General features: G+C 45.2%; 1 protein-coding gene across 32 annotated transcripts in view; it reads right to left on the bottom strand.

Annotated features, from left to right (window-relative positions):
- The window catches only part of LOC105006738 (neurexin-1a), a 389916-nt gene that overhangs the window by 68113 nt on the left and 299087 nt on the right, over positions 1-22716 (bottom strand). For all 32 annotated transcript variants that reach the window (XM_034292318.1, XM_034292322.1, XM_034292324.1 and 29 more), the window contains one exon: positions 2842-3013. In XM_034292318.1, coding sequence (XP_034148209.1) covers positions 2842-3013 — 172 coding nt within the window. The remainder of the gene's footprint in view (positions 1-2841; positions 3014-22716) is intronic.

Genomic DNA, 22716 nt, shown 5'->3' with positions numbered 1-22716 from the left:
TATTTACATAAAAACAATTAGATTATTGTCTAGCTGTTTCGGCTGTACCACTGACACAAATTGAAATGCATGAATTGGAGTGAGATGATGTTTTCCTCAGCAAATGAGTGGTTTTGGTTTGATTGCAGAGGTAGGCGGGCGACTGTAAACACGCATGAAGAGTATAGACCTCATATACAGTACTTAACAAAGAGGCCCAGAGTGCCAAGTTTACCATAGAACTCATTGCCTGCTGTAAGTATACATGGAACTGGTTTTAACTGCAAGGAAATGACAACTGCAATAAATGATGATGATTCATTGGCACACCGAACGTCGTAGCTGTTGAAACTCAATGTCCTTTATGCAACCTCACTGTTTGCTAGAGACAACCAATTTATTATGAATTGATTCAAAGACATTCAGGGGTGGTGGGGGGGGGGTTACTGTAATGAATGTGTATTTTTCTTATTATTTTTCTCTATTGAGCCAGTTGGTTTAATCTGTCGTTGAGAAGGATCTTTGGTCAGTGAATGATTATAATTCCTCCTCTCCTCACACCACATGAAATCCTGCAGCTATGAATTCATTAGGCTGCAAACACAGGCTGCTCAACTCTGTATTAGGGAAAAGATCTGACCTGATTGGTCAAAAGACCAATTAGTGTGAAAACATCATTATTAGTCTGCCTTAGAGAGCTAACCAACCTCTAACTTAATTAGCACATTTCCTTCTAGACGTTACTCTGTGCTACAATATATAATATTTCATTATGTTTTAGGCAAAATCTTTAAAAAAGTCTCAAAGAACAACCAAATTAGTAAACAGATGGATCTATATATTAATGTCTGTTTGGGTGTCTGTCCTTCTGTATTCGGAGTCCTTCTATGGCCCGGCCTGCTGAGATCCTACAGAGACCACAAAGCCAGTCAATCTATTAACCCTCTGGGGTTTCCTGTATTCCTTCATGTTCGTCGCACGTCATAAGACATTAATTTCCCTGGTCTACCTTGGGCGAGGAGTGACGAGCGAGTCCGTCCCCGGCCATAAAAATCCTCTTTAGTCTGGTTGAAAGCACTGGGTCTGCCTGAAAAGGTCAACAAACATTACAGAAGGAGGAGAGGGAATGGAAACAGGTGGAAATCATTTCTGGTTTGTCCTCATCCCAGGATGCTTGAATTAGACTGAGGCCATGCTGAGCTTACGGGCGAGGCCCCTCCCCAACACACTAAGCACCTCCCAGAGTCCCAGACATGTACGTCAACCCAACCATGTCCTCCAACATTGAGCCGTCTGAATTCATATCTTCAAATACTAGAAGGAAATGACAACTCGTCAAGCCATTTCTGCAACCGTCACCGCATTCAACTGTGAGGAGCACATTGGTCCGGGTTCTTTCGAGGAGGTGCGTGGCCGGGCTGTGCATAACCCACAGATGGTGATCTCAGAGCCGGATAGATGTGTCACTTCGGGTTGCAGGACAGACGTGGCTCCTCACATACAAGCATGCTCCTGCCAAATGAAAAAAGTCTCTTTCCCTGTTAATCGAACACTCCACTTCTTAAAGTCCTCTTTCCCAAAAGGCTCTATAACGGAGTACTGGTATGATGGAGGGGGGTAGTATGTTCTTACACCAGAATAATACAGACCCGTTGGCTGTTTCAGGGTACAATTAGTTGATTACTGACTGCTTTCTTGTTGACTGTCCAGAGTATACTTGAGTCTGCACAGGAAGTTACCTGCCACCTTCAATATTCCAATTGTTGTATCAAATTCACTCTGGACTGATTTGAATATTCAAATTATAGAGAGTAGACATTGTTATTTTAATATCCCAAGTAACAGAATGTTTTCCCTTACTTAAGATAGTAAAATTAAAATGTCTACTCTGTGTAATTGAATATTCAAATCAATCCGCATTGAAATTGGTACTTAGGTTTTGCTGTTTGACACAACAATCCTAATTTTGCAGTCCTGGTTAGAGAAACGCATGGTTCCCAAACAAATATACTGTCTGCTCACTGCTCACTGGCCTCCTTTTGAAAAAGATCAAAGGTAAGTGGGGGAGGCGAGGAGCTTGAAAGTGTCCTTGCATCAAATGAGACGACACTTCTCCCATCTTCTCCACTTGTGTCATCAAGAAAATGAATTCAGTTCAAACACGGCTTTCTCAAAACCCACGGAGAGAAAACGGGGCGCGGGAGATTTCGAAAGTCTTTCGGGGATACACATGACCGTCCTCTGTGAAAGTCAGCTGTCGTGGGCCCGGGGAGCACCAATCCACTAGCCTCACAACTGACTGACAACTCACCAGCCGACCAATCACGTACAGGGATCCGAGGGTCAGGAAGGGAGGACGGAGGAGAGGGGACTTGGGATGAACTTTTAGGAAATTTGAAAACGTGTGTATGAGGGAAGACGACAAAATCTGTCACCTAACGAGACGTTAAATAATTCACCGCAACTTGGGTCCTGTGTAGCCCTTTGTCAAAGCCTTTTAGCAGTTAAAATGTTAGTGCATTCATGACTCCCAAGCGCTGACATTTAAAGCCTTCTCAGCCCGACAGTCATAGTTCTACTGACATGTTGACATTTGAAAGGATACTGTACAGAACCGGAAGAGATTATTACGAGAAATAAACACATAATATACAAAGATATAAATATATATATATATATATATATATAAAAAACACACACCAACCATCAAGAACAGCAAAATGTCATACAACATTTTTAAAATAGCCCAACATTTAACCTCAACCTTTCCTGACAACAATAATTCTTCCTGGTCCTTTCATGTACAGGTACATTCATACAGTGGCAGAGGGGATTCTGAGGGAAAATGTGCAGCTTTCTTACCTGTGGGATAGCGCTCTATGACAGGCAGGTCATCCACCTGCAGTGTGGCGTTACCGCCACTCCGCGTAAACTTCACTATATGGTACTTTCCATCATTTACAAACTTTGCCGTCTCCTCGATGTTTATGTCATCCGTTCCGACATTAAACACGACTGCAATGTTTCCTTTTTCCTGCAGAGACAGAACGAGATGGAGACCATGAATAAATACATTTAGTTTTTTCTTCCTGTATTCTAAAGCAGGTTTCAGTGATTGTAGTCCCAGTGATTGTAGTGCATGTGCAGTAATGACTGGCGTTGATGATGATGTAGGAATGTCAAAAATGTCTATACCTTAGATACTCATATTATATTTGCTGAATGGATGGAAATCTGATCGGGGTGATTCAGCAGCAGGGGGAGTTGAACATTTTGTTGTTATACCGCTACAAAGTCAAGGTTCAAGGACACACAGTACAACTAATTTCCAGGTCTAATAGCACAATCCTACCAGAGATCCGTTAAAGGGAGAATATGGCAGCAAGGTCAACGTTCAAGTGGACCCTGATCATTTCATGCTTAGCAGTATACAATCAACTGTGCCAGCAGAGCAACCACTGCACAACTCAGGACTGGGAGGAGATTGTGATTTTCAGTGTCACGTGTGCAGGGAACATCAGGATTAGGGTACAAAGGCCGGCTCAGGGTAGGCTAGGGGTTACATTTCCTCTGCTTCTCTGCTAGAGGCTTCTCCCCACTGCAACCGGTAATTAACACTGATTGGTTGAGTTAGGCGGACAGTTCTATTGTGTTGTAGTGTGTCCAAACCTTTGACTGGTACTGTATTTCACAAATGATTATATCAACAATATGCAGTGATTGAATGAAGGACCTAGTTTTAACTGATGCAAAACCAAATTAAAACTCCATCTCATCAGCGTGAGCATCAACGCTTCAGAGCCCCAATGTGAGAGGAAATATTTGACTGCAGACCAGGTTGTAAGTGTCAATCCAATTCAGAGTAAATTATCAGTGGGGCCAGTAACTGAGACGTTTCCCTGGTCGTTGAAAATTTAAAATAAGATTATGTTCTTATCGAAATTATTGTAATAACATTATGTTCTTTGTAATACCTACCTGGCAGAAATAATGGTAAACAAATGTATGTGTTTGTGTCCAGGACCCTGCCATGGCTCCACCCACCCAGGGACGTGTTGTAAGGGGTCCTAGTTAGCTGATGGTTGGGTCAAAGCTCCCGAACATGGAGAGGACAGCTGTATGCTATGATGTGTGTTCGCTCAGGCAGGCTTCCTCTCTCGCTCTCTTCATCTATCTATTCCTCCGCTCTCTCTCGGTCTCTCCCTCTTCCTCTATGTCTTTATCGATCTCTTCCTCCTTCTCCCCCATTCTCTTCTTCCTCTCTGTCATCCTCATCTCACTCTTCCTCTATATCTCTCTATCTGTAAGTGGCAGGTGGTTGGAGGCTCAACCCCAGAGCACCATACACAGCATAACATTAGCCAGTCAGCAGGGCTCCTTCTCCCTTCATCTCTTCCTCTCATAGGCATATGCCTGCCATAACATAGCCTCTTATCTTCTCTCTTTCTCCCATCACTCCCTCCTTCCTATCTCTTTCTCCATCCCTCTGGGTCTCCCACCCTCTTTCTCCCATATCTCTTATTCAGTATCTATCTTCTCTAAACTCTCTCTCCTCTCACCATTTCTTTCTCCCAACCTAAATCTCATTCAGTATCTCCATCTCTTCCACCCTCTCTCACACTAACTCGACCACTCTTTTGACCTCTCTCTCTTCCCCTCCCTCCTTTGCTTTCAAAATATCTATCTCCTCCCCTCCTTCCACACATCCTCTCTCTCTCCTTCCTCTTCCTCCTCTTCCTCAGCCCGCTCCCTTTAACACTGAGTAACAGAGAGCTCTCCCACTGCCCACAGCTAAAAGCTACATTTACCCTGATTAAAAACAGTTGTAGTGTCACACCAGATTATGGAAAACTAGGACGATCTTCCGGTTTATACATTTAATTTCAAAGGAAGCTTAGCGCTAACATGAGATTGTACCAACTGATACCAATAAAGCTACAGTTAAGCAATAAGGCACAAGCCAATGTGATGTATTGCCAATATAGTCGCATGGATACAGCCTTAGACATGGTTTAATGGCTAAACTCCATACCATAAACTCGAATAGTGCCTTATTGCTACTATAAATTTGTCACCAAAGCAATGAGAATAGTTGGAAGCACTTTGTATCACATCCATGGTATACATGCAGACTTTAAGACTATCCACATTCAGGTTTCAAAATGCATTTACGTGCGATCATGGAATATACATGTACTAAAATGTACAGCTTGTGCGCACACAAGCTATAGCTCCCATGTCTACCACGGTCTTCACATTAGGGGATTTTTAAAGTGTTTGACGGTTGACTGAGAAAGCAAACTAAGCTGCAGACTTTTTGCTGCAGACAACGTCTCTTACTTGTGAAGACTTTCATGAAAATCATAGGGCATGAGTAAATCAGTACACAAATAACTGCATTGTCATAGATTTCTTTTAATAAAACCTCGAATACAAGGATCTGAAAGTATAACATAACACCTCACCGGAGATGGCCAAAAAATATGATTTAAAGAAGATTTAAAGAATTCAATTTCACAAAATTAAATAGCGAAACATGTTGTTAATGAAAGTTAAAAGAATATCAAAAACGTGATTCTACTTGCGTGGAGGAAAATATGGAGGGCTGAGGCAATGGAAGGGATTCAAAAGATGATCGTGATGGAAGGTTGATCTAAGGAGTGCTGGGGAGAAGATTTACATTGGGCCTAATCCCAAGAGACCCCCTGATATGTGTTATCGCATTTGTCAGAGCATTTCTAGTGACCATTGCAGGGGGCCTTCACACGCTGAGCTATAAAACAAACTGTAGAGAGCGAGCAAAATGGCGGACCGCTGATTTCAAAGTAATGGCCTCTTACAGTTAACATGGCCCATTGGCCTCGTACATGGAACATGGTCTCAAAACTTTCTTTTTCAACTTTTTTGGAAAGGAAAGAAAAAGGTGCAGTGGTCTCTTCATTTTTTCCAGAGCTGTAGTTACCCATCATTTTGAATCTACTCTCCTTAAAGCACAGAGACAAAAAAAAAATGGGCTGTGTTCAATGCTCATTATGGCGCTGATCAGGAAGTAAATCATCTTCTTTTGAAGCCAGAAAGTGAAAAGAAATATCCCCACATTAGCTAACTGCTCGGATAATTGCATTATGTTGTCTTGTTTAAGTAGTCTTTTTCTGCAATACTTGCAGTGTCTACTCTCAAGGACTCCTCCAGAGCATCGAACTGCAGTCACCGCCCTCTGTTGTGCTGAGAGGGCAACTACCTACCAAGCTACTTTCAAGGACTGTCAGACACATCACAAAAAAGACCCTAATTCATACATTTATGGGGGCCATTACTCCATGGCAAAAAAAAAATATACATAAAAAACAAGTTTAGTGGAAGAGACGAAAGCAATTATAGTGAAGCTTTTAATAGTCCTCCTTCAATCGCTGTTTAATGCTCCCCAATGTCTTGTTAATGAATTCACTGCATTTAGTCACAAATTGCCTTTTCAATTTCTGAAGCAGAAAAAGAACAAGCACACTTTGAGGGAGGGAGAGCAGGGCAGCGGGTAGAGGAGGAGGGGGTCTGGAGTGGGAAGAAAGGGGAAAGAAAGAGGGGAAATAAAAAGATACAATATCTCTTATTCTCTCTCTCGCTCTCTCTCACTCTTAATGTGTGTCAGTAGATCTAGGAATCTACTTTGAAGGCTTGTCTCTAACATACACCCAGCCCTGTTCACCGCCCTGACAAAATACATAGTGCATTTCAGACCAGGACATTTCAGACCAGGACATTTCAGACCAGGACATTTCAGACCAGGACATATTCCGGTGGAAAAAGGTGCCATTTAACATTTGCTCCGATTCTGTACAAACGGGCCCTCCCCCATCCACACACTCTACTTACCATAGACTGTATATAAAATGGACGACGCCCTTTCGCTCTTTTCCATTGGTGAAAAATGAAGCCGCCAGTGTCCCGATATGACGCTGACATCTTGGACTTGCGTCTGCGCAGATAGCGATCTTGGGACCAGTTCTGCGCAGTAGTTATGCGCAGTAGCGAGCAGGAAGTAAAGCCGTAAAGCCACGAAATCAACGGCCCCTCCCCTGTGCCCCGCCCTCACTCTCCCTCGCAGAATGCGCATACCGTAATCAATCGCAAGTCCAAGTACAGTGCAACCTTTGCTTGTTAAACCTAGACGATATGTTATAGCCTAACTTACATCATGTTTAACCTTAATTTAGAATAGGCCTAATACAAAAATAATTGGTAACTTCTAGCTAACGATCACCTGCTAGCTATTAACGAGGCTTGTTGTCATTTAGCTAACGTTAGCTAGCCCATTACATTTATTTACTAATTAAATAGCTTATAAATTTAACTTACCGAAAAAAATTCAAAGATCGATTGGAAATGCCAGATCGGTTAGCACAATGTACTGCAGAACAACCCATTATGTCCGTGTGAAATTATATAAATTATAGAAATTTAGAGATTAAATGTAAAGCTCCAATCTCCTCAGTCCTTCAGTGGCTCCTTGGCTCACATAGCTGTCAATCAAAGCTGTGAATCACGACATCACACCACCGTTTTTAGAGCATTAAATAACTAACTAAAAACCAACTTATTTTAAAAACAAACTCTTGAATTTACATTAGTGTGATACAAACTACAGTAAATGACAGAAACCAGCTTCGGAAAAAAGATAATTGAAGGGTAATTTAATTGTTTAGTTGGTCTCGCGTCCCATTGAATAACATGGGGAGGGCGGGGTTTATGACCTATACTGGGACCACTCACCAGGGGGCGATCGAGACGTTTTGGCTTCACTTTTCAGGGCTTGTGCGGCACGCTTGGTACTTACGTACAGTACCGTAGGTACCGGGGGTCCAAAACGTGACAGATGGCGGCAAGTGCAGCTCCGCCTCGACTCGTCCAAAAGACAAACAGTAAGAGTCGTGAACTATGCGTTCGAGGCGGATTTTCAGGGAGTAATACATTTGCATAAACCACTATGCAAACGGCGCCTTCAAACTTTCGAGACTAAAGGAGGGAACACTTCCAACTTAGCGAAGCGCCTCAAAGACATGCATGCAGACTTATTTAAAGATTTAATGGTGAGTGACTTTCAATTCACGTTACATTAACAACGTATCCAAAGTGTTATCCTTGTTGTATGCTTACCCTGAAATACACAGTTCCATTCTTTTTGTTGGACATTGCTGTGTAGCCTAGCCAACTATGTTCGAAATTAACCTCTTTAACCAGGCCTAGAGTGTTGCTAGGAGGCCAGACGAGAATGGAGGTGTGGCCTCGCGAGACCACCAATGGCTAAAGGCTTCCGTAATGTAATCATAGTTTGTAGTAGTGGGCTACCATCCTTACCGTTCAGTCATCTGTCATCAACATATAACGTTAGTGTTTTTAATAAATATTTACAGATTATCTGCTTGCACTCTCAGTAGAGGTGTGTGTGTGTGTGTGTGTGTGTGTGTGTGTGTGTGTGTGTGTGTGTGTGTGTGTGTGTGTGTGTAGTCTCTGCTGTTTTCTTTAAGTACATGGGATTTATTGTTTGGTTTTAGTTTTTGACCATGTTATCGAATTGGGTATCGAAAAACGTGGAATTTTGCTGGTATTGGTATCGACTACTGGATTTCTGGTACCGTGACATCCCTAGTGTGTGTGTGTGTGTGTGTGTGTGTGAGAGATCCAACACCCCGAGATCCGACTCTACCCGTCTGGACTGTGAGCAGGATACTGGGATGAGTAATGGCCTATCCAGCTGAAATTTTGTTTAATTAATTGATGAGTTGATCCTGCCGTTCTCCAGTCCTCTAATCTTCTGTCTTCTTGTTTTTGTTCTCGTGTTCTTGTCATTCCTCTCTCACAGCTGGAGGTTGGGCATGGGAGGCCACGTGTGTGCACGTGTGTGTGTGTGTGTGTGTGTGTGAGTGACACAGAAGTGCACAACGCCTGTGGGGGAGCGGTTCCTGAAGAAAACTCCCCAACAAATTCCTCGTCTGCACCCTGTGCCACTGCTCACAGACAGACAAGTTCAACGCTTTAGTCTGGGTTCAAATCCCAGTCCTGACACCAGTGTGACACAAAGCCGCGACATCCCTAAGGAAACACATCCTTAGAATATCGTCACTGCATTGTCCCTGTTTCTGCCAACACTGAAAACAGCTATGCCAGTACCGGACTGTGTTCTATCCCAGGATGCAGTATTCGTGCCCAACTATGATAATCAGTTTGACCGGGATTTCTGGTAAACGTGCTGGAAATTTGCAAGCCAGGCAGTAGGTTTGTTGCACAACAGACAGTGCGCTACGTAGTAGTGATCCCTCTGGATTTCCTACCGTATTCCGTAACATCTCATTTATCCGACACCATTAAATGAAGGGTGAAATCTATGCACCAGGCTCCTGCTGTGAAGAAGCCTCCGGCGACAACTCGTCCCCCAGAATCCGGGGTACAATAAGGAAGTTGTCGAAATAACCCCTGAGCATCAAAGTACAATGATCTCGGCTCTACTACTCTACCCCTGTGGACATGCCCTGAATCATATAGGAGTTGCCTTACAAACGTCACCTTACTTCAATGTCTTCTACCGTAGGGCTCAATAATAGGGCACTATATAGGGAGTAAGGGTCCATTTTGGATTCACCCGTTATTTGGATGCCCCCCCCGCCCCCCCACCGGGGCTGTTAAAAGGGTTCTTTTCCACTGTCTTGTTCAGCTCTTACATATTTTAATTAGGGAGATGAATTAAACAGTATATAAACAGAACCATTCAGGCTGTCTGTATATGTATCCAGTTTCAGACTAAACGCAGACACTCATTAGTCAACAATGAATTGGTTACTGCTGGTGTGTGAGTGCAGCTGTGTCTGCATGTGTGCATACACGCGTGTTTGTGAGTCCACGTGAAGGGCCCTACATATTGATTCATTGTTAATCTCCTTCAGGCCCATAACAACAACAAAGGAGTGCTAACACAAATAGGCTTCGGCAGACTGACAGAGTAGTTAATACTTTTCATTTTGGGCAAGGTCACTCTCTTTGCCTCATGATTAAATATTAAGAAAAACGGAAAAATTGAAATAGTGTGAAGTGCTATTTACTGTGTATGTGCGTGTGAGAAAGACACAGATAAAGTAAGAAAAAAGAAACAGGCAGAAATACAGAGACACACAGAGAAACCGAGACAGACAGAGAGACACAGACAGAAGCAGACATAGAGACAGAGAAAGAGAGATAAATAAATGTAGAGACAGAGAGGGGGAGACAGACAGAGAAACAGAATGAAACAGAGAGAGGGAGACAGACGGAGAAACAGAGAATGAGACAGAGTGACAGAGAGTGGTTTTTCTCCATGTGATGTCCTCACAGATGTTCTCCCTCCACAATGTCCAGCAGAGGAGGCCGAGGTAATGTGTTTGTTTTTTGCCTGTGAGTCATGTTGACAGGCATTGTGCACCTGTCACATTTCATATGTCACCTCCCAACTGTGTGTGTATGTATGGATGCTGCGCTCCTGCATGTTAGTCTTTACTAAATACCTCGGTACAGCAACAAGGCCAGGTATATTCTACTGTTATGTTAGTCTTTACTAAATACCTCCGTACTGCAGCAAGGCCAGGTATATTCTACTGTTATGTTAGTCTTTACTAAATACCTCGGTACAGCAACAAGGCCAGGTATATTCTACTGTTATGTTAGTCTTTACTAAATACCTCGGTACTGCAGCAAGGTACCCAAACATCCTTACACATATGGAGACAACCAAAGATCCTGTCACAAATTAAGACACCCAAACATAATTTTAAATAAGCAAACATCCAAACACCCTGTAAAATTTGGAGATAACCAAACATCCTGTTACATATGAAGACATCCAAACATCCTGTTATTTATGGAGACATCCAAACATCCTGTTATATATGGAGACATCCAAACATCCTGTTACATATAGAGACATCCAAACATCCTGTTACATATGGAGACATCCAAACATCCTGTTACATATGGAGACATCCAAACATCCTGTTACATATGGAGACATCCAAACATCCTGTTACATATAGAGACATCCAAACATCCTGTTACATATAGAGAGACCTAAATGCAGAAAGCCATGCACTATGCAATAGTATCAAAGGAGCCTAATGCACACAGGCACATCCACCTCTAAAAGACAAGGGCGTTGACAGAAGGGCATTTTGCACTACGATAATTACTCAATCTGTTTTTCTCTTGGTCAGTAAATTCATCCAACCCACTGCCTGGCACACTCACTAAAAGCACACGTGATGCCATTAATCAAGGAGGTTTCTGGTTACTGCTCACAGGAGACAACCACGGTCTAACCGGCCATGACACACCAGTCCTACTGCCAACTATCATACCTCAGGTTGTATGAACATCCGCCCACGCGGAGACAGATTACAACCAAAGGAAACTTCATCATCTCACATCCTATAATTCACATGTCCTGGATGTACAAACTCCTTCTGGATCTACCGGTGGCTAACCAACGGCGAGGCCATGTCTGTGTCAGGCTGTCAGCACTAGAGAGGTTAGGGACAGGAGCCAAGGGGCAAGACTGCCTGATAAAGAAGTCCACCCTCCACATCCACGTCCCTCCACTTGCACGTCCATCCACTCCCATCTCCCTCCACTTCCACGTCCCTCCATTTCCTCATCCCTCCACTTCCACATCCCTCCACTTCCACATCCCTCCACTTCCATCTCCCTCCACTTCCTCGTCCCTCCACTTCCATGTCCCTCCACTTCCATGTCCCTCCACTTCCATCTCCTTCCACTTCCACGTCCCTCCACTTCCACATCCCTCCACTTCCACATCCCTCCACTTCCACGTCCCTCCACTTCCACGTCCCTCCACTTCCACGTCCCTCCACTTCCACGTCCCTCCACTTCCATCTCCTTCCACTTCCACGTCCCTCCACTTCCACGTCCCTCCACTTCCACGTCCCTCCACTTCCACGTCCCTCCACTTCCACCTCCCTCCACTTCCACCTCCCTCCACTTCCACGTCCCTCCACTTCCACGTCCCTCCACTTCCACATCCCTCCACTTCCACGTCCCTCCACTTCCATCTCAGTTGTCATCCTAGCACTCACCACATCTACAGGAACGCTGTTACAACAGCCCCTCCCTTCACTGCGTCTCCTTAGATAGCGAGCGTAGCGCAGCTGAACCTAATTCTTCCCCTCCTCCGTTTTCCTATTTCCAGAAGGAGCTGAAGTGTCAGTTAGGTTCTGTTCATTTCTGTCCTCTCTCATCCCTGGGTCTCTTAAGGGAGGCTGGGCAGCATTTTTTTGTGCACTACCATACCCTCCAATCCCTTTTGCGGTCTACATCTCCAAAGAATGAAGTTAGCGCAGCAGCCAGTGTATTCTCCCATACCATTCCCAGGGTCCCCCAGGTGCTAGTGGGGAAACATTAGCTGCTAGCTGCATGGAGCTTATTTCAAAATCAAGTGCGCCAGCTAAAGTGGCTAATTATCTGTGAAGTTGGCTCAACATTTTTTCCAATGGTAAAAGGAGTCCCAAAAGACACCCCATTCCGAACAATAGTCCACTACCTTGGGCCAGGGCACACAGTGCATAGTGAGAACTGTGGTGCCATTTGGGATGCACATCTATGAGGAGTGTTTCTATCAAGTCTCTCTGTGGCAGTGCATCATCACATATCTAGAGTTAATAAATCATCAAGGCAGCCATGAGCCCCAGCACATCCCCACCCCAGCACCTCCCAAGTTACTCCCCCACCCCAGCCTTCGCACCTCCACAGCTCCAACCCCAGCACCTCCCCTGCCGCAATACCCCCACAGCACCAGACCCAGCGACTCCCCAGCATCCCCACAATTCCAGTCTAAGCACCTACTTAGCACCTCCCCAACCCCAGCCTCCGCACCTCCCCAGCATCTTCCAAGCCCCAAAACCTCCTGAGCCCCAGCCCTTCCCCATCATACCACAGAGGTAGCCAGCTGCTAAAAGAAGTGATGGAAGCCTGCTGCTGTGTGAGTGTGTGTGGGTGTGTTTATGAGTGTGTATGTGTGTGTGTGTTTGTGTGTGTGTAAGAGAGAGTGTGTGCATGAGAGAGGGAGAAACACGTGACATGAGACTGCTTAGCCTGTAAAGAGACATACAACAGTACCAAGCTGCTCTTTGAAGACTGGTCAGCCTTTCAAGGCTGCCATTACATAAGTCACTGTATGTAAGACAGGTCCTGGTGCGTGTCCAGAAGAGACACTGAGATTACATATAGCACACCTACGATACATTGATGTGTGGCCCGGCTTCACAGTGACACTGTGTCAGAGGCAAGATTGTGGATACCGATGTACTAGCCTTTTAGGAGAAAAAAAAAATGAATGAGAATACCAAAGAAGAGGCCTTTAAAACTGGGACAAAGAGAAAGATATATGCACAGCTCCAGAAAAAATGTAGACCACTGCACCTTTTCCTTTCCTTTCCAAATACACTACTCTAAAAATAATTAAAGGAACTTGTAATCATCACAGTTTAACACCAAGTCAATTAAACTTCAGGGATATCAATCTGTCCAGTTAAGAAGCATAGGCGATTGTGAATCAGTGTCACTTGTTTTGTTACAAATGAAAGTGACAAAATGTGTACTGGAGAGGCAACAGCAAGACAACCCCCAAAAAGGAAATGGTTTTGCAGGAGGTCGCCACATACAATTGCTCTATCCTTATCCTTCCTGACTGATTCTTCTCTAGTTTTGTGTTGTGATAGTGATGGTCACTACTGGTAGCATGAGGCGGTACCTGCAGCCCATATAGGTTTCACAGGTAGTCCAGCTCCTCCAGGATGGTACATCCATTCGTGCCGTCGCAAGAAGGTTTGCTGTGTCTCCCATTACATGGAGGGGATACCAAGAGACGGGCCATAACACACAGAGAGCTGGACAGGGTCGTAGAAGGGACTCAACCCAGCAGCAGGACCGGCATTTGCTTCTTTGTGTGAGGAGGAACAGGAGGAGCACTGCCAGAGCCTTTCAAAATGACCTCCAGTGGGCTACTGTTGTGCTTGTTTCTGATCAAACTGTCAGAAACAGACTCCATGAGGGTGGCATGAGGTCCTCTAGTGGGACCTGTGCTCACAGCCCATCACTGTGCAGCTCGATTGACATTCGCCAGAGAACACGAGAACTGTCAGGTCCGCCATTGGCACCTCATTCTCTTCACAGATGAGAGCAGGTTCACACAGACGTGAAACAGTCTGGAGACGCCGTGGTGAACGTTATGCTGCCTGCAACATCATCCAGCATGACCGGTTTGGCAGTGGGTCAGTGATGGCCCGGGGAGGCATATCCTCGGAGGGCACAGACCTCCACGTTCTAACCAACGGTACCCTGACTGCTGTTAGGTACCAGGATGAAATCCTAAGACCCAACATGAGAACTGGGTGGTCCTGGTGCACAAATGAGCAATAGGACAAATACATTAGTTTCTAGCTGGAGAAACATACACCTCATGAGGCTCCTGTGAGGCATCTGTTTCTCAGACTAGACACTCTAATGTATTTGTCATTTTGCTCAGTGGTGCAACATCCTACTGCTCCCACTACAATTCTGGTAAAAGCCAGTTTGCGCTGTTCTGTGAAGGGAGTAGTACACATTGTTGTACAAAATATTCAGTTCCTGCTCAAATTCTTGCATGGAATAGCCTCTATTTCTCATAAAAAGAATAGACTGACAAGTTTCAGAAAAAAGGTATTTGGTTCTAGCCATTTTGAGCCTGTAATCAAACACAAACGCTGAAGCTGAAAATACTGAACTAGTCTACAGAAGGCCAGTTTTATTGCTTCTTTAGTAAGCACGACAGTTCTCAGCAGTGCTAACATAATCACATAAGGGTTTTCTAATGATATGCCGCCTTATGAAATGATAAACTTGGATTGGCAAACACTCGTGCCATTGGAACACAGGAGTGATGGTAGCAGATAATGGGCCTCAGTACAGCTACATAGATATTCCATTGAAAAACCCAGCCGTTTCCAGCTACAAGTCATTTACAACATTGACCGTGTCCACACTGTATTTCTGATCGATCTGATGTCATTTTAATGGACAAAAAATTAGCTTTTCTTTTGAAAACCAGGACATTTCTATACGACCTCAAACCTTTGAATGGTAGTGTACGTATATCAAATATGAGCTGTCATGTTTCAAAATAAATGATATTTTCACTCTCTGCCTCTCCAACTCTCTTTCCCTCTGACTGTCCCATGTGTGACCAATTTCATCAAGAGGGGTCAACAGATATCTGAAATCTTGTTCGCTTCTCATTCAAAGAAATCAATTTCGGTTTGGGGTCACTCCCTCCTCCTTCCTCTCGTGGTAGGTGGCGGGCTGTCTGGTTGGTGGAGCTGACCTTCACCTGTGACAGACAGACACGCACGCACAAAACACACACAAACTTCCACCAATCGTTTCATATTGAAGGTTTCCCAGCCCAATTGCCAGCAAGAGAAGGTTAATAACTATGAAGTGTGCTCACTTGTATCTCCGCCGTAAACGACAGCAAAATTACAACGCCGATATCTCCTCGCTAAGCGAGTTAAATTACCATACTGATATCTCCTCTGTAGGCAACAGTTCAATTAAAACGCCAATATTTCCTCTGTGAATAAAAATCGAAATGGCAAAACAGATATCTCCTCTGTATACCACAGTTATATGAGAAGGCCGATAACTCCTCTGTAAATGACAGTTAAATTAAGACAGATATCTCCTCTGTAAACGACAGTCAAATACAAAGACTGATATCGCCTCTGTAAACGAGAGTCAAATAAAAAGACTGATATCGCCTCTGTAAATGACAGTTAAATTAAGACAGATATCTCCTCTGTAAACCACAGTCAAATACAAAGACTGATATCTCCTCTGTAAACGACAGTCAAATACAATGACTGATATCGCCTCTGTAAACGAGAGTCTAATAAAAAGACTGATATCCCCTCTGTAAACGACTGTCAAATACAAAGACTGATATCTCCTTTGTAAACGAGAGTCAAATAAAAAGACTGATATCGCCTCTGTAAATGACAGTTAAATTAAGACAGATATCTCCTCTGTAAACCACAGTCAAATACAAAGACTGATATCTCCTCTGTAAACGACAGTCAAATACAAAGATTGATATCTCCTCTGTAAACGAGAGTCAAATAAAAAGACTGATATCCCCTCTGTAAACGACTTTCAAATACAAAGATTGATATCTCCTCTGAAAACGAGAGTCAAATAAAAAGACTGATATCGCCTCTGTAAATGACAGTTAAATTAAGACAGATATCTCCTCTGTAAACCACAGTCAAATACAAAGACTGATATCTCCTCTGTTAACGACAGTCAAATACAAAGACTGATATCGCCTCTGTAAACGAGAGTCAAATAAAAAGACTGATATCCCCTCTGTAAACCACTGTCAAATACAAAGACTGATATCTCCTCTGTAAACGACAGTCAAATACAAAGACTGATATCGCCTCTGTAAACGTCAGTTAGAATAGCAAGAAGCGCCCGGGGCGACAGGGCCACAAAGCCAGAGTGAGGCCTGGCCTCTTCCACACTAATGCCTCTGTATGAGGACAAATGGCCTGACTAGGGAGGGATGACAACTTCCACGTGTCCCTTTTCGGAAGGCACTCCCTAACGTCAATTCACGCGTTATCTTGTTACGCCATTAAAGATTCCAGGTTGCTCCGTGACGGTGATGAGATTATGAGATCCCAATAATCCATAATGTCTGCAGGAACATCTGAGTGAGAGCGACAGGACCGGAGCAGCCGTCGGGTGCAGGAAGCCCTGTGGATGGAGGAGCTTGTGACGGCAGGCCCTGGTGAGGATAACAACTCATATTATCACTCGCAATGGGGTGGATGAGGCATGTGACACTGAGTGGTAGATTGCAGGTTGTGTGTGCGTGGGTGTGTGTGTGGAGGTTGGTTGGGTGTCAGTCCAGCCCATAGGGTGGTATTCTATGGGCTGTTTTAGGGGATAATGAAGAAGCACAGACCCACACCCTAGGACACACACACACACACACGGCATCACTCCCTCTCCGTTTCTCTCTCTCTACACACAGACACCAACAACATTGACCGTCAGCGTATTCCATCTCGTCCTTTAAGCTTGGACGCCACGTGCCCCTTGGACCGGTCAGCATTAGGAGTGTCTCCTCATTCAAAATGCACCCAGAGTGGGCCTGTCACATGATATATAAATAAAACATGGAAGGGATAAGCATTGTCACTTTGTGGCAAGACTAAATCACTCGTCTGAGGATATCAAAACCTGCTGTCCTTGCCCTGTTGTTGCACTGCAGTGTGGCTTAAATGTCCACACACACACACACACACACACACACACTGCAGTGGCTTCAATGTCCTCTAACTCCCTTTGATGTCATTCAAAGCCTGTCTTGTCTTTGGTCGGGCCGGACGCAGGAGAGATCCAGTGTTCTGGCGCTGACTGAGGGCTATTATTGAACACACGGTTCACTGTGACACAGCACAATGACACTCCGATTGGCCACATGAAGGCAGAGTCCCAAAAGACCATATTACCCTTCGGTTGTTCTACCACACCGATTGGTAGCCTCTCCTGAAGACCTAGTCCAATTACGTTTGGAGAGAAAACCTTAATTGCGTTCCAGAAACAGGGCTGAAGTTAAAGCCTTCAAGAGGGTAGATCTCAAGGAACCGGGTTGGAGATAAAACCTACAGGACAGTAGATCTCCAGGAACCGGGTTGGAGATAAAACCTACAGGACAGTAGATCTCCAGGAACAGGGTTGGAGATAAAACCTACAGGACAGTAGATCTCCAGGAACAGGGTTGCAGATAAAACCTACAGGACAGTAGATCTCGTGGAACAGGGTTGGAGATAAAACCTACACGACAGTGGATCTCGTGGAACAGGGTTGGAGTTAAAACCTACAGGAGGTTATCTCTCTGTTTCTCTGTGGTGGTATTGTGTGTGTGTCTGTGTGCCTGTCATTCACTGTCATGGCCAAGCAGGTCTGGGAGATAAGTGTAAGCTGAATAAGTCCACTGAACTTGCCTGAACCTACACAGAACTGAAGTACACTGAACCGAACCCGTAATGTAACCCCAATTCTAACACTAGCCCAGATTGTAAGTTTGACCCTAAACCAAACCTGAGTGGAGAAGTGACTGTGTCTTTGTGGGGACTGGCAGGCATTGAGAGGACTAATACGATCTGTGAAAAGAGAATGCTTATGGGTGCATACACAAACACACGCACATATACACACACACAATCACACACACACAGACACACACAAACAAGCACGCATTTTTCATAGCCTTTTCCAAACCTTTTGAATCCAAATATACAGATGCACACCCTATTTTATTCATGTTTTAATTGGCAGCTCTTCAATGTCTTCATTGAACAATTCATTTACAACATACAAATGAAAACAAATGTATTTTAAGTAAACAAAACAAAAAAAAAATGAAAAATAGGAACAACCCCCCCCAAAAAAAAAAAGAAACGTGGAAATCACCTTTTAGGCTTTGTCCATTAACACGACGGCAGAAGAGGCCCCAGTTCAAGAGGCTAGTACTGAAGCAGAGGAATCTCTACGCAACGGACCATAACGTTTGACTCCGACTCGGAGGGAAAAGTCCTCCCATACAGACAGACCCGTCTCCACGGGCAGTGGGGCTTTTCCGTTAATGACACGGTCGAAGTCAAGGAGCACTAAGGAAAGACACGTGTCCAATAGTGTGAGCTAGTCATTGACTGAGGGGGAATAGCAATGAGGGTTCTCAAAATGGAGGGGGGTTACTGCTCGGTCTGAGCCTTCGTAACACCACTGGTGGTCTCAGAGCGTTTTAAATGGCCTGCTGTCCTTTAACACCTGCATAAGCATCCGATCAAGCCTGCGCAGGAACGGTTTCTCTTCACACTTAACTGCGGAAGGACGGGGGTACAAACAGGGGGAAGGAATCATTTAAGAGAACCCCACAGTGCAGGTTTCTGCTATCTGATTCTTTTCACAGGCACAGGGAGGCTGCCAAGATTTAAAATTGCCACCATCAATCAAGTAGGTTTTGAGAAATGCAACAACCATGGACTTTCCTTTTTACATTATTCTTTATTTTTTCAATGAGCTCCCAAATATTATCATTCACCCTCCATCTCCCATAACGTCCTCCTTTCCATCCATCTATGCCTCTCTCTCTCTCTCTCTCTCTTTCTCCATATCTATCTTTCTCCCTGTCTCTAGCTCTGTCTCTTTGTCCATGTCTCTCTCTCTCTCTTAATCTTTTATATTCCTCACCTGTGAGTTTAACCTTTTTCTGAGACTGAGCGTGACATCTGTGATGGAATGAAATGACAGCAGTAACTAGTTTTCCTTTGAGCGCTTCAGCATAGGAAGAAAAGAAAAAAAAGACCATCTTAACATGTTCTCACTTCTCACCAGCACACGCCCCCCACATGTCCCAATTCAATCTTCTGGCACCAATTCAATTATGCACCTTTCTTCTTCTCGACTCCAGGGTTCCATCACAAGTGGCGCCAGACGGGCCCATGGGGCTGTGTTTCAAATGCATTGTATAGGGAATGTAGAAGCCCCCATCTGTGTTGGAGGAGACCACGATGAACCTCCCTGCCAATGCTGGTTCACAGAGGACGGAGGGGTTGACCTCACAGCCGGGCCTGGCTCTCACACCAACCAGTCAGATCTCATTCGTCCATGGGAAAGGTGCACGTGGATCCCATTGATTTTGACTCAATTAAAGACCAAACCACAAGCATGTCTCAGGTACTCTCTTTCTCCCTGTCTCAGTTCCTCTCTTTCTCCCTGTCTCAGGTACTCTCTTTCTCCCTGTCTCAGGTCCTCTCTTTCTCCCTGTCTCATGGAATCTCTCTCCCCCTCTCTCTCTTTCCCTCTCCCACCCTTTCCGTCTCATTCTCCTAAGAGGGATAACGGAACATGAAAGACCCTTTCTGCCCTGTCTTGATTTTCCCTCTCTTGGTCTTTCTATCCCTACTGTCTTTTCTTTCACAATTCACCAGACCCTCTCTCCCTGTTCTTCTCCCCCCTGTTCTCCTCCCCGTTCTCCTCCACGTTCTCCTCCCTGTTCTCCTCCCCGTTCTCCTCCCTGTTCTCCTCCCCGTTCTCCTTCCTGTTCTCCTCCCCGTTCTCCTCCCCGTTCTCCTCCCCGTTCTTCTTCTCCGTGTAATAGCCTCTTTGTCTCCAGACTAACAGACAGTGGGTGTCTGCTAGGGCCGGTGAGTAGACAGGAGTCTGCTGATGCACCAGTCATTAGAAAGAACTGAACCAGACTTGAACCTTCCTCAGAAATCATTATCCACTACAAGCTAGAACAGACAGTACACCTCTTCCTGCCTCTCCCTCTCTCTCTCTTTCCTCCCTGTGCTCTCTTTCCTCTCTCTCCCTCCTGCTCTTTCTAGTATTCTCCCTCTTGATGAAAACATCTTCCTAATCTTTCCCAACTGTTGTAAGAGAGCATCTCTCTCGAGACTCATGGAAACAACATAACTCCTAGCTATGACTTTGATTTGAGCATAACAATATGTCACTGTACCTCTGTGTAGACAACGAGACATTCCCGAAAATAACAAGGGAACAGCACCCCCCCCCCCACCACCACACACACACACTGTTGATGCGGCCCTTTCGATTGGGACTGATGAAGTATTGGCAGTGACTAACACAGCTGGTTGCTATAGCGCCTTCCGTGGGGCCAATCAGTGTCATTGTGTAAATGCGGGATCTCCATGGCAACATGCTTTATACCCAAGTGGAATGGAAATCAGGCCGGTGGTGTCTGAGGTGCCGCCACTAACACAGCTCACCTGATTCCCACAGCGCCCCCTGGGGGCCATTCTGAAATGATCTCTCAACGGCGTTGTTGGAAGCACCTCTGCGTGGCTCGTTGGAGACACACACACCCAGAAATGCACCCAAACAGAGGGGCGGGGGGGGGGGGGGGCACGACTCGTTAATTACCAAACTGACAGTGCCGCCGACAACACCTTCTGGTGGAGGGCGACGTGGTAAAGATGAAGACGAGGCGTGGGCACGGAGTGACAGATGTGAAAATGCCCTGTCATCTCTGAGGACCGGGCACTGCCGTCCCATTTCAACATCTGGGCGCTCCCCAACTCTCTCTCTTCCTGCCTAGCACCTCCTGTCCGCCCGTCTCTCAGCGGGGGCTACCATGGTCCGTTCAGGTGCTGCATAATCAAGATCAAGAAAGGTGCTTTGTGATTCCGTGCCTTTGATGGAAGCTCGTGGTCGTCTCCTTTTGTCCTGCCTGACGACATGGGTCCCATCACTTCCTCTGTGTCACCAGGGCAACCTGTCGTTCCTCGTCTTCACAGGTGGCACAAGTTGAATTGTCGCCAGAAGTGGAGACTCAAAGCTCGGTCATATCAAGCGTTGTCAGGAGCTTTTAATTGCATGGCCCTCTTTTATATCACAGCCAAGGCAACAAATAATGAGCCTAAAGTGTGGGAAACAGAGCCTCAGTTACTCCCTCTGTTCTGGGCTGCCATCTCCCGGGTTTCTGCTGGCTGACAATATCTATTCACAGTCGTTGGTTGCCACTTTATTCCTATCAATTGATTACCATTAGGAGTGACAGTGAACCTTTGATCACCATTCGGGGCAACTCAGTCATCTCTTGCTTCATTCCAGGCTGTGTTCGGACACTTCATAATCGGTAATGGGACAATGGATTGCATTACGTTAGTGAGGGGTGCTCGATTTGGAAATCCATTCTAGCTATGACTTTATGAGGTCATCCCATTTTCATTACGAGGTCACCGCATATTCATTATGAGGTTATTTTTTTTTACCTCTACCGTTCTTACTTGCTGTTCTCTCTCATGGTCCTTTTGGAGCGCCGGCTAATAAAGGATTTCCCACTGGTCTCCGGTGTGCCAACTGAATTAGGAAGACACACCCTTCTGGTTGACCAGTGAGGGAGAAGCAGAGAAAGACAGTTTGCTGATGCTTTTGCTTCCTCGGTGGCAACAACCCGTGTGTCCCTGAGCGCCCGGCGGTCTCCTGTCCCCCTGGCCCAGCTCGGAGGGGGAGAGAGCAGCTGGGGAGAACAGGCTGGGAGTGCTGTGTTTCATGCCCGCAGCACAGAATTCAAAGAACCCGAACCCCAGGTAATGCATTCTGTCTAGGGGCGTTGACGGGAGTACACACAGATGCCCTACAGGTAATGCATTAGTCTCTGCGTCTTCATAAACATAAATGCAGCTTCCCCTCAGAACCAGAGCGGTTCGCACAGCCCAGCTTGGGGTTTCCCGGCCGTTCCATGCATTTGAACGGTTCCACTGCAACCACAGCCAGTAGATTGTGCCCACTAATCATCACTTGATTAGTGAATCACGGGTGCTAGTTCTGGGCTGCAAATGAATGGTATGTAGTAAGGGGTGAGGAGGACAAGATATGTGGTGAAGTCTTGTCGTGCGTCCCAAATGGCAGACTATTCCCTACCAGGGGCTCTGCATTCAATGTAGGTGCATAGAGACACCCCTAAAGTGCTGATGAAATTTAGTGCACTACATATGCGCTACAATCCCATTTGGGACACAGTCTTGGTGTCAGGCCAGGAGAGATGGAACTGATGGTGAGAATAATTAATGGCCTGAAATAGACTGCGCATTAGAGCCAGGACTGAACTAGGACTGGGATGTTAATTGA

This window comes from Esox lucius, chromosome 5 (assembly GCF_011004845.1).
Source record: "Esox lucius isolate fEsoLuc1 chromosome 5, fEsoLuc1.pri, whole genome shotgun sequence".
In the NCBI taxonomy this organism is placed as follows: Eukaryota; Metazoa; Chordata; class Actinopteri; order Esociformes; family Esocidae; genus Esox; species Esox lucius.
This window is presented reverse-complemented; position numbering and strand designations above follow the sequence as displayed.